The 13,043-nt window shown below is 45.0% G+C and overlaps 1 protein-coding gene across 1 annotated transcript in view; it reads right to left on the bottom strand.

The window, feature by feature from the left end:
* Positions 1-7,533: 7,533 nt before the first annotated feature.
* The window catches only part of LOC135575172 (cadherin-17-like), an 80,412-nt gene continuing 74,902 nt past the window's right edge, over positions 7,534-13,043 (bottom strand). The window contains exons 12-19 of the mRNA XM_065027725.1: positions 12,963-13,039; positions 12,315-12,503; positions 11,515-11,759; positions 11,289-11,425; positions 10,956-11,180; positions 10,744-10,854; positions 10,509-10,625; positions 7,534-10,243 (exon numbers count right to left, since the gene is read on the bottom strand). Of these exons, the coding sequence (XP_064883797.1) occupies positions 10,158-10,243; positions 10,509-10,625; positions 10,744-10,854; positions 10,956-11,180; positions 11,289-11,425; positions 11,515-11,759; positions 12,315-12,503; positions 12,963-13,039 (1,187 nt within the window). The 3' untranslated portion in view covers positions 7,534-10,157. The remainder of the gene's footprint in view (positions 10,244-10,508; positions 10,626-10,743; positions 10,855-10,955; positions 11,181-11,288; positions 11,426-11,514; positions 11,760-12,314; positions 12,504-12,962; positions 13,040-13,043) is intronic.

Below are 13,043 nucleotides of genomic sequence, written 5' to 3' on the forward strand. Positions count from 1 at the left end.
TGGCTACTACACATGTTTGATTTAGTTCTGCCTGTCTGCACATATTGCTGCCTGGTTGTGCTGTTCTGCAGTGCCTCTGTCTTTAACTCTCTCCTGCCACACCCCTGGAATGTGGTCAGACCGGACTGTGTGCCCGCGGTGCTCTCAGAAGGTCAAGGCAGACTGAGTCCATTCCAGAGGTCAGCCAGCGAGGTGTCAAGTTGCACTGGTGTGTATTTGTGTGTGTTCAGGTCATGGTAATTTCTCTGACAGATTCTCCTAGTCACACGCGGCAACAGTGACCAAGGTAGTACAGAGTACTGCTCACCCTCTCGCTCCGCACTCTCCCCAACCACAACCCCCTATTGCTTTGTAGCTCTGGAGTAGGCTTAATCTGTGTCCCTGTCTGCCTGAAACGGAGTTATCTTCTAGTTTGTGTAGTTGGATCAGTAATCAGTGGTGCTTTTTTTTGGCTACTTGGATAGCAAAGTCCATGTAATGTAACCAGTCTGGTTCATATTATGTTCACACTGCACTCATTCTGCGGAGTAGTCAGTCAGTAACTCAGACATGTCCATTGTCAGTCACTAGATGGCGTTAGTAGTTAGAGAACCTTATTGGAAGATCCCTTACACAGAAATATGACTGAGACGTCCGCATGGACACGTGTTTAATTTATTTGATTTAGTGACCTCTAGGCAGGATTGTTATTCTCCTAGGTTTTTCTGTCCTTAGTTACCAATCTATGCGTTTGGGTGTATAGACTTGTTTTGATAGTGGGAATTTGTGTATTTAGTTTGTGTGTGTTACATGTTTATGTTGGTGTTATTAGACTGTGTTACATGTTTATGTTGGTGTTATTGGACTGTGTTACATGTTTATGCTGGTGTTATTGGACTGTGTTACATGTTTATGCTGGTGTTATTGGACTGTGTTACATGTTTATGTTGGTGTTATTGGACTGTGGTGTTACATGTTTATGCTGGTGTTATTGGACTGTGTTACATGTGTATGTTGGTGTTATTGGACTGTGGTGTTACATGTTTATGTTGGTGTTATTGAACTGTGGTGTTACATGTTTATGCTGGTGTTATTGGACTGTGTTACATGTTTATGCTGGTGTTATTGGACTGTGTTACATGTTTATGCTGGTGTTATTGGACTGTGTTACATGTTTATGCTGGTGTTATTGGACTGTGTTACATGTTTATGTTGGTGTTATTGGACTGTGTTACATGTTTATGCTGGTGTTATTGGACTGTGTTACATGTTTATGTTGGTGTTATTGGACTGTGTTACACTGTGTTATTTTTATGCTGGTGTTATTGGACTGTGTTACATGTTTATGTTGGTGTTATTGGACTGTGTTACATGTTTATGTTGGTGTTATTGGACTGTGTTACATGTTTATGTTGGTGTTATTGGACTGTGTTACATGTTTATGTTGGTGTTATTGGACTGTGTTACATGTTTATGTTGGTGTTCTTGGACTGTGGTGTTACATGTTTATGTTGGTGTTATTGGACTGTGTTACATGTTTATGTTGGTGTTATTGGACTGTGTTACATGTTTATGTTGGTGTTATTGGACTGTGTTACATGTTTATGTTGGTGTTATTGGACTGTGGTGTTACATGTTTATGTTGGTGTTATTGGACTGTGGTGTTACATGTTTATGTTGGTGTTATTGGACTGTGTTACATGTTTATGCTGGTGTTATTGGACTGTGTTACATGTTTATGCTGGTGTTATTGGACTGTGTTACATGTTTATGTTGGTGTTATTGGACTGTGTTACATGTTTATGTTGGTGTTATTGGACTGTGGTGTTACATGTTTATGCTGGTGTTATTGGACTGTGTTACATGTTTATGCTGGTGTTCTTGGACTGTGGTGTTATGTGTTAAGGACATGGATAATATACATCTTGCTGGTTGTTCTATGCATCGTCATGAACGGACGGCTGATTCGGGTAAGACGAAGGTCATAGCGGTGTGTCTCTTTGTTAACAACAGCCGGTGCACAATCTGTAATGTTAAGGAAGTCTCGAGTTCCTCATGATAAACTATAGCCCATACTATTTACCAAGAGAGTTTTCATCTATATTTTTTGCTGCTGCCTATTTACCACCACAAACCGATGCTGGCACTAAGACTGCAATCAACGGGCTCTATAGGGCCATAACAAAACAATAAAATGCACATCCAAAGGTGGCGTTTCTCATGGCCGGGGATTTTAACACAGGAATACTGAAATCCTTTTTGACCTCATTTTTACCAGCATGTCAGCTGTGCAACTAGAGGCGACAAAACTCTATATCACTTTTACGCCAAAACGCATTCAAGCCCCCCCTTGCCCTCCATTTGGCAAATCAGACCATAACCTCCTGCTTCCTGCTTACAAGCAAAAACTCAAACAGAAAGTACCAATGACACCCTCAGTACAGAAGTGTTACTACGAAGCAGATGTTAAGCTACAGGACTGTTTTTCTAGCACAGACTGGACTGTGTTTTGGGATTCATATGATAACATTGAGGAGTTTACCACATCAGTCACCAGCTTCATTATAATTGCATCGACAACGTCGTCTCCACAGTGATCGTACGCACATACCCCAACCAGATGCCATGGTTTACAGACAACATCCGCACTGAGCTAAAGGCTAGAGATGCCGCTTTCAAGGAGAAATCCCGCCATGACATCAGACGAGCCATCAAACAGACAAAGCATCAATACAGGACTAATATCGAATCCTGCTACGCCGGCTCTGACACTTGACGGATGTGGCAAGGCTGGCAAACTATCAATGATTATAAAAGGAAACCAAGCCGCGTGTTGCCCAGCGTCGCAAGTCTACCAGACATGCTAAATGCCTTTTATGCTCCCTTCGAGGCAAGGAACACTGAACCATGCATGAGAGCACCAGCTGTTCCGGACAACTGCACCAGTCCCTTCTGCAGCAAAGCACCCCCATAACATGATGCTGCCACCCCGTGCTTCACTGTTGGGATGATGTTCTTTGGCTTGCAAGCCTCCCCCTTTTTCCGCCAAACATAACGATGGTCATTATGGCCAAACAGTTCTATTTTTGTTTCATCAGACCAGAGGACATTTCTCCAAAAAGTACGATCTTTGTCCCCATGTGCAGTAGCAAACTGTAGTCTGGCTTTTTTATGGTGGTTTTGGAGCAGTGGTTTCTTCCTTGCTGAGCGACCTTTCAGGTTATGTCGATATAGGACTCGTTTTACTGTGGATATAGATACTTTTGTACCGGTTTCCTCCAGCATCTTCACAAGGTCCTTTGCTGTTGTTCTGGTCTTGATTTGCACATTTGCACACCAAAGTACGTTCTTCTCTAGGAGACAGAACGCGTCTCCTTCCTGAGCGGTATGACGGCTGCGTGGTCCCATGGTGTTTATACTTGCGTACTATTGTTTGTACAGATGAACGTGGTACCTTCAGGCGTTTGGAAAATGCTCCCAAGGATGAACTAGACTTGTGGAGGTCTACAATTTGTTTCTGAGGTCTAGGCTGATTTATTTAGATTTTTCCATGATGTCAACCAGAGAAGCACTGAGTTTGAAGGTAGGCATTGAAAAACATCCACAGGTACACCTCCAATTAACTCAGGCTAATTGACATCATTTCTCAGAATCTTCTAAAGCCATGACAAAGTTTTCTGGAATTTTCCAAGCTGTTTAAAGGCACAGTCAACTTAGTGTATGTAAACTTCTGACCCACTGGAATTGTGATACAGTGAAATAATCTGTTAGCAATTGTTGGAAAAATTACTTGTCATGCACAAAGTAGACGTCCTAACCGACTTGCCAAAACTATAGTTTGTTAACAAGAAATGTGTAGAGTGGTTGAAAAACGAGTATTAATGACTCCAACCTAAGTGTATGTAAACTTACCACTTCAACTCTATCTACTCCTGCACATCAACTCTGTACTGGTAATCCCTATATAGAGCCATGTTCTTCATTTATTCCTTGTGTCACTTTCTATTAAAAAGAAAGTAATTTAACTGCATTGTTAGAAAAGGAACCGTAAGTAAGCATTTCACTGTTAGTCTACACCTGTTGCATGTGTCAAATACAATTTAATGTGATGTTTATTTATTGAGTTGATAGGAATCAACACCCATTCAGAGCTTCAGTCATCACACGAGTCTGGCATTTAGTGACTTTGTCCCCAGGTAAATAACAATGGCATCAACAGTAGATCAGACATAGAGAGGTGGCTGGTGGACAAGAATAGGCCCAGTAGTAGAAGGTTGTGTTGACCCCTGTGTTACTGCTCCAGAACTTCCCTGCTGGGATCCAATGTGATTCTGGATTGTGGCCCTGCAGTGTGAGTGTGTGAGAAGGACTGAGTCACAGAAACAGATGCTCCACTCTGGAACGCTCACGCATCACCACTTCCTGTCAGGAGTGGAGGAGTGGGTGTTGCTACGGGAACACTTGAAGGAGATCGCTCCACCATCACTCACTAACGCACAACTGGGAGGCTATTTACTGATCACAGATCAGAGTTTACCTTAAGGTTTGTGTCTACACAGCCCAGACTCCACGCTCTGACACCTCTTCGTGCGTAACTAATAGTAAACATCATCTTGTTTCCGTGTGCATGAGCCTTTCTCTCATGAGACCTGCGTTATCCTGCTATCTCCCTGTGGAACAGTGATGGTGACGGGGTGGAGGAGGCTCTTCCTGTTATGTCACATCCTTGTCCCCTGGCTCACCCCTCTGCACACACACACTGCTATCTCCCTGTGGAACAGCGATGGTGACGGGGTGGAGGAGGCTCTTCCTGTTATGTCACATCCTTGTCCCCTGGCTCACCCCTCTGCACACACACACACTGCTATCTCCCTGTGGAACAGCGATGGTGACGGGGTGGAGGAGTCTCTTCCTGTTATGTCACATCCTTGTCCCCTGGCACACCCCTCTGCACACACACACTGCTATCTCCCTGTGGAACAGCGATGGTGACGGGGTGGAGGAGGCTCTTCCTGTTATGTCACATCCTTGTCCCCTGGCTCACCCCTCTGCACACACACACTGCTTGTCACTTGTGTCCGTAATGTCTTTACAGGAATTCCTCTGGCTGTGTCACAGTTACATGAGGACATCTTGCAGGTCTGGACCCTGTTAGCTACGTGTTGTGTTTTTGTTCTGAAAAACTAAACTCTTGTGAAACATATACAAAACAAACATGTAGACTCTATTGTCAATGTTAAAAGGCCTTCATTTCCTCGCAAAACAGTATTTTGTGTCTTGCTGAACAGCGTGTTGATGGTGTTACATTAGATTTTTAAAGTTGAATAGGAATTTGTAACACACACAAACTGGCAAACAAAAACACACACATGCACACAGTTAAAGGACACCCCTGTAAGGACCGTTCTGGTGATATGTGTTGCATGGGCGGAGAGATCAGAGGTCAGTTGATGGTCATGAGAAGCTGTGACACAAACACACACACACTGACCTGTATACATTTGTGTTTTGTAACAGTAACGACATCCTATCACTTCATCTCTTCTGTCTCGCATCTCTCTGGTGGGTGTGTTAGGGTCTGTTGTTGTGGAATGCGTTACCAGGTTACGAGAGCAGAGTGGATCCAGGGGTAAACAACAAAAGTTGCCTGATGCTTAGATGCATTTTATGAGCTCTGAAACCTAAACTCCACTCTGTCTCCACACACACACTAGGCCCGTTTATACCTGCATCGTTCTAACTTGCGTTTTTTGTCCTGATCTTGTCCACATTCTGATTGTGCTCACATTTTTAGACAGTCAAAAGGCATATTGTGATCTGATTGTGATCAGATCATCCTGCCCACCTCCAGAGGTAGTCAGGCACACATTGTGTCTGGATATCTTACAAGTGTAGAAGGATCTGGACAAAGAAACCATTTAAATCAGAATTATTTCAACCTCTAAAATCATTGACATGTGCCCCCATTAACTGATTACATCAGTATGTGTCTTTACAATAAATAAATATTATTTGGAAGAATAGCTGTGAAATAATTTGCAGAGAGATAATTCGCTTTCATTCTTCCAGTACCATTAAGACAACTCTTCAGTTCTTCCCTATCCCCTCTCTCTTTCTCTCTTTATTTCTCTCTCTCCCTGAGACGGGTCATCATCATTCAGCTCAGTAGCATTGAGGACAGAATGACAGGTAGACACAAAAACCTACATAAACTAATGTATTCATTCTCAGGTGTTATACCACTTAAATACCACCTATAATGAGTGTTCCTCATCAGAAGCCTTTTCACAGAGGTATAAAAAGCTGCTGCTGTACAATCAACATGGCAGACTTCTCTGCAGTTATGACCAGAGTAGAGAAGTTTTAATGGTTATTACAGTTACCTCATCACTCACTGTTACGCACGCCTCTATGAAGAGGGAACGCAACACCCTGCTACAACTAAACTCTCCGTGAGGTGAAAGAGGTATGGACTGTAAGTGCGAGTAAGGATGACAACAGGCAGAATGTGGTACCGTTTACAAGGACTTTATTCCTTTACACGGTAATATGGGGAAAAGGGGCTGGACGGAACCAAAGCAAAGAAAGTAAATCTCAAAGCCCCCTCTCCTATCTTACCTGCCTAACCACTTTTACCTAATTTAGCACCACCTGGTGCACTAACCAAAATACAGGGGGTGGTCCACCCAGGTCTTACCTATTGTGCCTAGACAATGAATATACTACGGGTATATGTATGCCCGCGGGCCTCTTGCCTAAGCACTCCCTAGGTGCCTTCCCCTTCCCCCCTGGGAACAAATGAAACAGGAGAACAAATCATTTCTCAAACAAACGACATCAAATAAGCTCTATCTGAGCAACAAACTCCCAGAACATACCAAGTGCTACCAACAACTAACATAGTAAATTATCCACAGTCATCAGCCTCCTCTCTCAGCAATGATTCTCTATCACATTCAATCTCTCTGCAATGACCTCCCAGCAATGATCCCCAGCAATGAACCTCCTGAACAGAACATTGGCTTTTATATAGCTTCAGAATGAATGTGTAACTGGAGACAGCTGCGTCTTGACGAGGGGGCGGGGTCAGCTCTCCAATTAGCCATGGAGTCGACCAATCAGCTGCTTGAGGGATTTCAGGAAGCCATTTCCTGAAATAAACACATGCAAATACACAAACTACAACATAAACTGGGGAACGTAACACTCACCTTTCAGAAACATACACAAGCACGCACCTACATTCCTCTCTCAGACCAAAGCACACACACATGCACATAATATTACATTCCTCTCTCAGCCCAAAGCACACACACATACACATAATATTACATTCCTCTCTCAGCCCAAAGCACACACACATGCACATAATATTACATTCCTCTCTCAGCCCAAAGCACACACACATGCACATAATATTACATTCCTCTCTCAGCCCAAAGCACACACACATACACATAATATTCCATTCCTCTCTCAGACCAAAGCACACACACATGCACATAATATTACATTCCTCTCTCAGCCCAAAGCACACCATTTTACTCAAAAGCAGTAGGTCCAGATAGCCTTTATTCAGACAGACATTTTCCCCACTCCTCTCTCCATTACTGTGTTGCACACACCAAGGTTATAATAGTAAACGAAAACTGAAATGAAAATTGAATAAAAACAAAAATTGGAAAAACAATTGAGTAAACTGAAAAACGAAAACTATACTGGAACTATTATCTTTGACTGCAAAACAAACTAAAATATAATTAAAACCATCATGAATTGTGTTCAGTTGTTGTTTTTTTCCTTCTAAACTTTGGATAAAAATCTAATGTGGTTTTAAAGCTTTTTTCTCTAATGGGGTTTTCGAACTTCTGAATCTGGAGGGTAAATGCTGCCAGTAGATGGCGATGTTTCAAATAGGCCTAGCTGGTGCATCGCTGCATCGCTAGCTAACGGAAGAAATCTGAGGGCGAGCAGGAAGCATGAGCGAGAACAATGGCAGCAGCAAACACAACACCAGCAGTGGTTGGTTGCAAAACACAAAGCCCTGTATGGGATTATTTGGAGTACATTGCTGGAGAGGACAAAAGCAAATGTATTGTAGTGTCAGAAGCTAATAATCCTTTATTGGCTTTATATATCACTTTTCTACCAACTGAGGTACTCCAATGGCTTTACATTGTAGAGGGGGGGGTGATTAGGTGGTCATGATGGGAATGGGACCAGGTTGATGATGACATCAGGGTTAACACCCTTACTCTTATGATAGGTAATGGGCTTTTTAATGACCACAGAGAGTCAGGACATCCGTTTATTAACATCCCATCCAAAAGACAGCACTCTACACAGGGCAATGTCCCCTTCACTGCCCTGGGGATCAGGGTGCAGGGTAGTATGCAGGGTGTGGAACGCAGCAGTGGTATGCAGGGTGGTATGCAGCAGTGGGATGCAGGGTGGTATGCAGCAGTGGGATGCAGGGTGGTATGCAGCAGTGGGATGCAGGGTGGTATGCAGCAGTGGGATGCAGGGTGGTATGCTGGCTGGCAGCAGTGGGATGCAGGGTGGTATGCAGCAGTGGGATGCAGGGTGGTATGCAGCAGTGGGATACAGGGTGGTATGCTGGCTGGCAGCAGTGGGATGCAGGGTGGTATGCAGCAGTGGGATGCAGGGTGGTATGCAGCAGTGGGATGCAGGGTGGTATGCTGGCTGGCAGCAGTGGGATGCAGGGTGGTATGCTGGCTGGCAGCAGTGGGATGCAGGGTGGTATGCTGGCTGGCAGCAGTGGGATGCAGGGTGGTATGCTGGCTGGCAGCAGTGGGATGCAGGATGGTATGCTGGCTGGCAGCAGTGGGATGCAGGGTGGTATGCTGCTGGCTGGCACCCTGCATCCCACTACCACCCTGCATCCCACTACCACCCTGCATCCCACAACCTCAAAGTTCATCTGTACAGCACCCACAAAGAATTTCAGGATAAAGACGGGGAGATAGCTATTGTTTTAATTTTGTAATTCGCTGAGGATTCGACTCCCGGTATCATGTGAACACGTATAAGACGTGGATAATATGTAGAATAGCCGACAATGAGCTTTAAAACGACAAATGATTCTCTCTACCAACAAGAAGGGTGTGATCGGTTTGAACAGTTTGGTGTGGAATGGATTGTGATGTGGGGGTTTGTGAATACGCCGATAAATGAAAATATCCATCAGGACTTTTGCCACCTAGGAAATGTGTGTGAGCGGACCATCTCAAATAGTACTGGAGAACCCTGCTATAGTCCTACAACACATACATGGCCCCTAGCATAAGGACACTTGAGGCTACTTTCTGTCCCTTCACACAAAAAATACAACTGAAACTGAAACTACAACTGAAACTATAACTACAACTGACACTGAAAGCAAAACTGAAACTGAAACTGAAACTACAACTGAATAATATAAAAACAAAATATGTTTTTTATCGTACTGAAACAGAATAAAAACTAGTAAATCAAGTCTAAAACCGAATGGAAACTAAACTGAATTTATTTTTTTAATTGAAAAACAAATAGAAATAAAATTGAATAGAAAATCACAAAACTATAATAACCTTGGTACACACAGACATTCACCAGGCACTCATTTACACTGGGCTTGTCAAACAGTTAACACTAAGGGTTAAACTGAGGGATGTTTAGGTGTTGGAACTGTCTCCAACATCGGTTGTTTTTCCATGGTCATTTCTACTCTTTACTGTAGGCAGTCTTTCTCCCATTCTAAAGTGGTGGAACCGTCCTAATTTAACCCTCGGCTAGCTAGCATCTTCACTAATATCAGGCCTCGTCAAAAAAACATAATGGAGTAGCAGTATAAAGACAGTATCAACCACAAACAACAGTCAGAGGCAAACGGTGAACTAAAGTCTCTGAGCAACAGTCTACACAATTCCAGCAAGCAGCTTGAAATGGAGTGTTTGAACCATCACACACAGTGCACAGCCAGTCAAGACACACTAGCTGAGAATGGACAGTCTAAATTCTAAATACAGACCAAATTCACTATAATAAGTTATTGAGCTGCATGAGCGCGTGATTATGACGAAACCAGGTAGTATTTATAACATGCATACAACCAATCAAAGCAGATCTGTTCTTCAGAAATATAACAATTAAACAAACACATGCTATCTCATATGTTTCTAGAGAATGGCGTCCGTTTCTCCCAGCAAGGCTTTCTTCTGGTTGTCCTTCTTTATACGATGGAAAGCGATGATCAGGACCAGGGCTAGGGAGGAAGTGACATCACCCGTCAATAACAGTCAAAACATATTATCGGAAACCCAGAACTAAAATCCTGCATAATTGCGTTAGATACTCGATTAGTCTGTTAATGAGAGATTAGTCAAAAAGAACAAGAAAAACTATCAACAACAATACAACGTTTTATGCTACAGTTAGGTCTTCGTTCCTCGATTGTACCACTCTGCCCTCCTCCCTTAAAGTGCAGTGCATAGCAACAACACCAGTGAACAACAGCGCCTGTTACTCACCGATGAATCCGACAGTTCCAGCCAGGATTCCGATGGTGGTGGGCATTCCTAACACCCCTGCATGAACGCCCGGCTCGGTGAAACAGTATCCCAACTCTGTGCAGTTACACACTCGCACTGTAGGGAGAACACACACATCAGAGACAAATACACATTGGTAAAAGACACCCACTCACAGCTACATGGTCTTGTGTGTGATGGGTGCTATCACACACAGCTGGCTGTAACCACTCACCCTCAAACTTCTGTGTGATGCCCATGCCAGCGTTGTCTTTGATGTTGATGGGGATTAGGAAGGTTTTGTCCTCGCTGGGAGATTTCTTCAGGGTCAGTTTAGCAGACGTACCTACAGGAAACCAAGTGAAGAGACACAATCCCACATCAGCACGGGAGCACATTAATAGACAGGATCTCTAGGAGATGTAGTCTTGTCTAACAAATGTGTACCGTCCACAGCGCTTAGGTCCCAGTTGGGGGACTTCTTGCCCTGGGCCAGGCTGAATGTGAAAGGTGCTCCGAAGGGGTCTGCGTCCGCGTCCAGGGCCGTCAGGACTATAGGCTGGGGCTTCTTCACACAGATGAAGGCCTGGTTCTCTGTCAGCTTGGGGACATTGTCATTCACATCCAGCAGCCTCACAGACACCTTGCGCTCTGAGGACAGCTCTGGATTGGCTGGGGGTGGAGAGATATTATTCATTATGGATATTCTCTAACCTGGACTCAAACTGGCAGTGTGTGGGTCAAAAAAGTATCCGAAATATACAAATGTGTGTTCGTCACCTTTCTCGAAGGCGACAACAGTAAAGTGGAAGGCCTCCACCGTCTCTCTGTCCAGCACAGCTTTATTCTTGATCTTTATCTCTCCAGTAGCAGGATCAATCTCCAACCAACCCTTAGTGTCTCCCTCCATCTTGAACCTACAATACACACACAGTTAGAGCACAAAATATACACTATCAGAGCCATAACACACACACAACATCAGTCCCTCTCATAATGTGATTACAGTATCTCTTTTCCCTCTGGGTCCTTGGCGTCTATTTTGAGCAGCGTAGCTCCCTCCTTGGTGTCCTCTGGCACCGTGACATCCAGAATGTCCATGTCAAACACTGGAGCCTCATCAACGTCACTGATCGCCACCGAGACCACGGCGGACGACTCAGCGCCGTACTCGAGACCGCTCACCAGCGGCTCTGGGTTACGAGCATCAATCTGTAGCTTATAGGAGGAAGCAGTCTCATAGTTCAGAGGCTGGAGAAAGAGGGGGGAAGGAGGGAGAGAGGGGAGGGAGGAAGAGAGAAAGGGGACGAAGGGAGATCGAGGGGGAGGAAGGGGAGAGAGGGGGAGGAAGTGAGAGAGAGGGGAGAGGAAGGGAGGGGGAGGAAGGGAGAGAGGGGGGATGAAGGGAGCGAGAGGGGGAGGAAGGGAGGGGGAGGAAGGGAGAGAGAGGGGGAGGAAGGGAGGGGGAGAAGGGAGGGGGAGGAAGGGAGAGAGGGGGATGAAGGGAGCGAGAGGGGGAGGAAGGAGAGAGAGGGGAGGAAGTGAGAGAGAGGGGAGAGGAAGGGAGGGGGAGGAAGGGAGAGTGGGGAGAGGAAGGGAGGGTGGAGGAAGGGAAAGAGAGGGTGAGGGGAAGGGGGAGGGAGAGAGAGGTCTGTGAGCATTCTGGAGCAAAATGGAAGCGTTTTTGTGAGTTTGTTTCAGCCTGCTGGTGGACGTTTCCTTTAATAATCAATACAACCATAGATCTAGGATCAGCTTATCATCTTTATCATCACCTTTCGTAGGTGTTTTCCAGTATGAAGTTACCTTAGCAACAACAAGCCTGCCCTCCCCATTGTCGTCTGTCTCCATGGCGAAAACTCCATCTTCGTTGCCAGCGGTTATGTGGTACTCGATGCGGGAGCTTCCTGTTCCAGGGTCGTCAGCGTCTGTGGCTTTCACTGTCAGGAGCGTGTGGCCTAAAGCTGTGTCTTCAGACAGGATGTGACTACCATACTACAGAGAGACAGAGAGAGAGGGAGAGAGACAGCGAGAGACAGAGAGAGACAGAGGGACAGAGAGAGAAACAGAGAGACAGGGAGAGAGAGAGAGACAGAGAGAGACAGCGAGAGACAGAGAGAGACAGAGGGAGAAACAGAGAGACAGAGAGAGACAGGGAGAGAGAGAGAGAGAGAGAGAGAGAGAGAGAGAGAGAGACAGAGAGAGAGAGACAGAGAGAGAGAGACAAAGAGAGGGACAGAGAGAGAGAGAGAGGGAGGGAGACAGCGAGAGACAGAGAGAGACAGAGGGACAGAGAGAGAAACAGAGAGACAGGGAGAGAGAGAGAGAGAGGGAGTGATGAAGTGAGGGAGAGAGACAAAGAGAGAGAGAGAGAGTATTAAAGGTCACAGGTCAACAACCCATACCAACTAAAGCATCTATGAAACTCAGGTGTGTGTCTCAGGTATGTCTCACGTCATTCATCTCGAAGATGGGCAGCTCATTGTTGATGTCGATAACCTTGATGAGGACCTTACATTCTGTGCTGAAACCTGA

This window comes from Oncorhynchus nerka, linkage group LG14 (genome assembly GCF_034236695.1).
Source record: "Oncorhynchus nerka isolate Pitt River linkage group LG14, Oner_Uvic_2.0, whole genome shotgun sequence".
Classification (NCBI taxonomy): Eukaryota; Metazoa; Chordata; class Actinopteri; order Salmoniformes; family Salmonidae; genus Oncorhynchus; species Oncorhynchus nerka.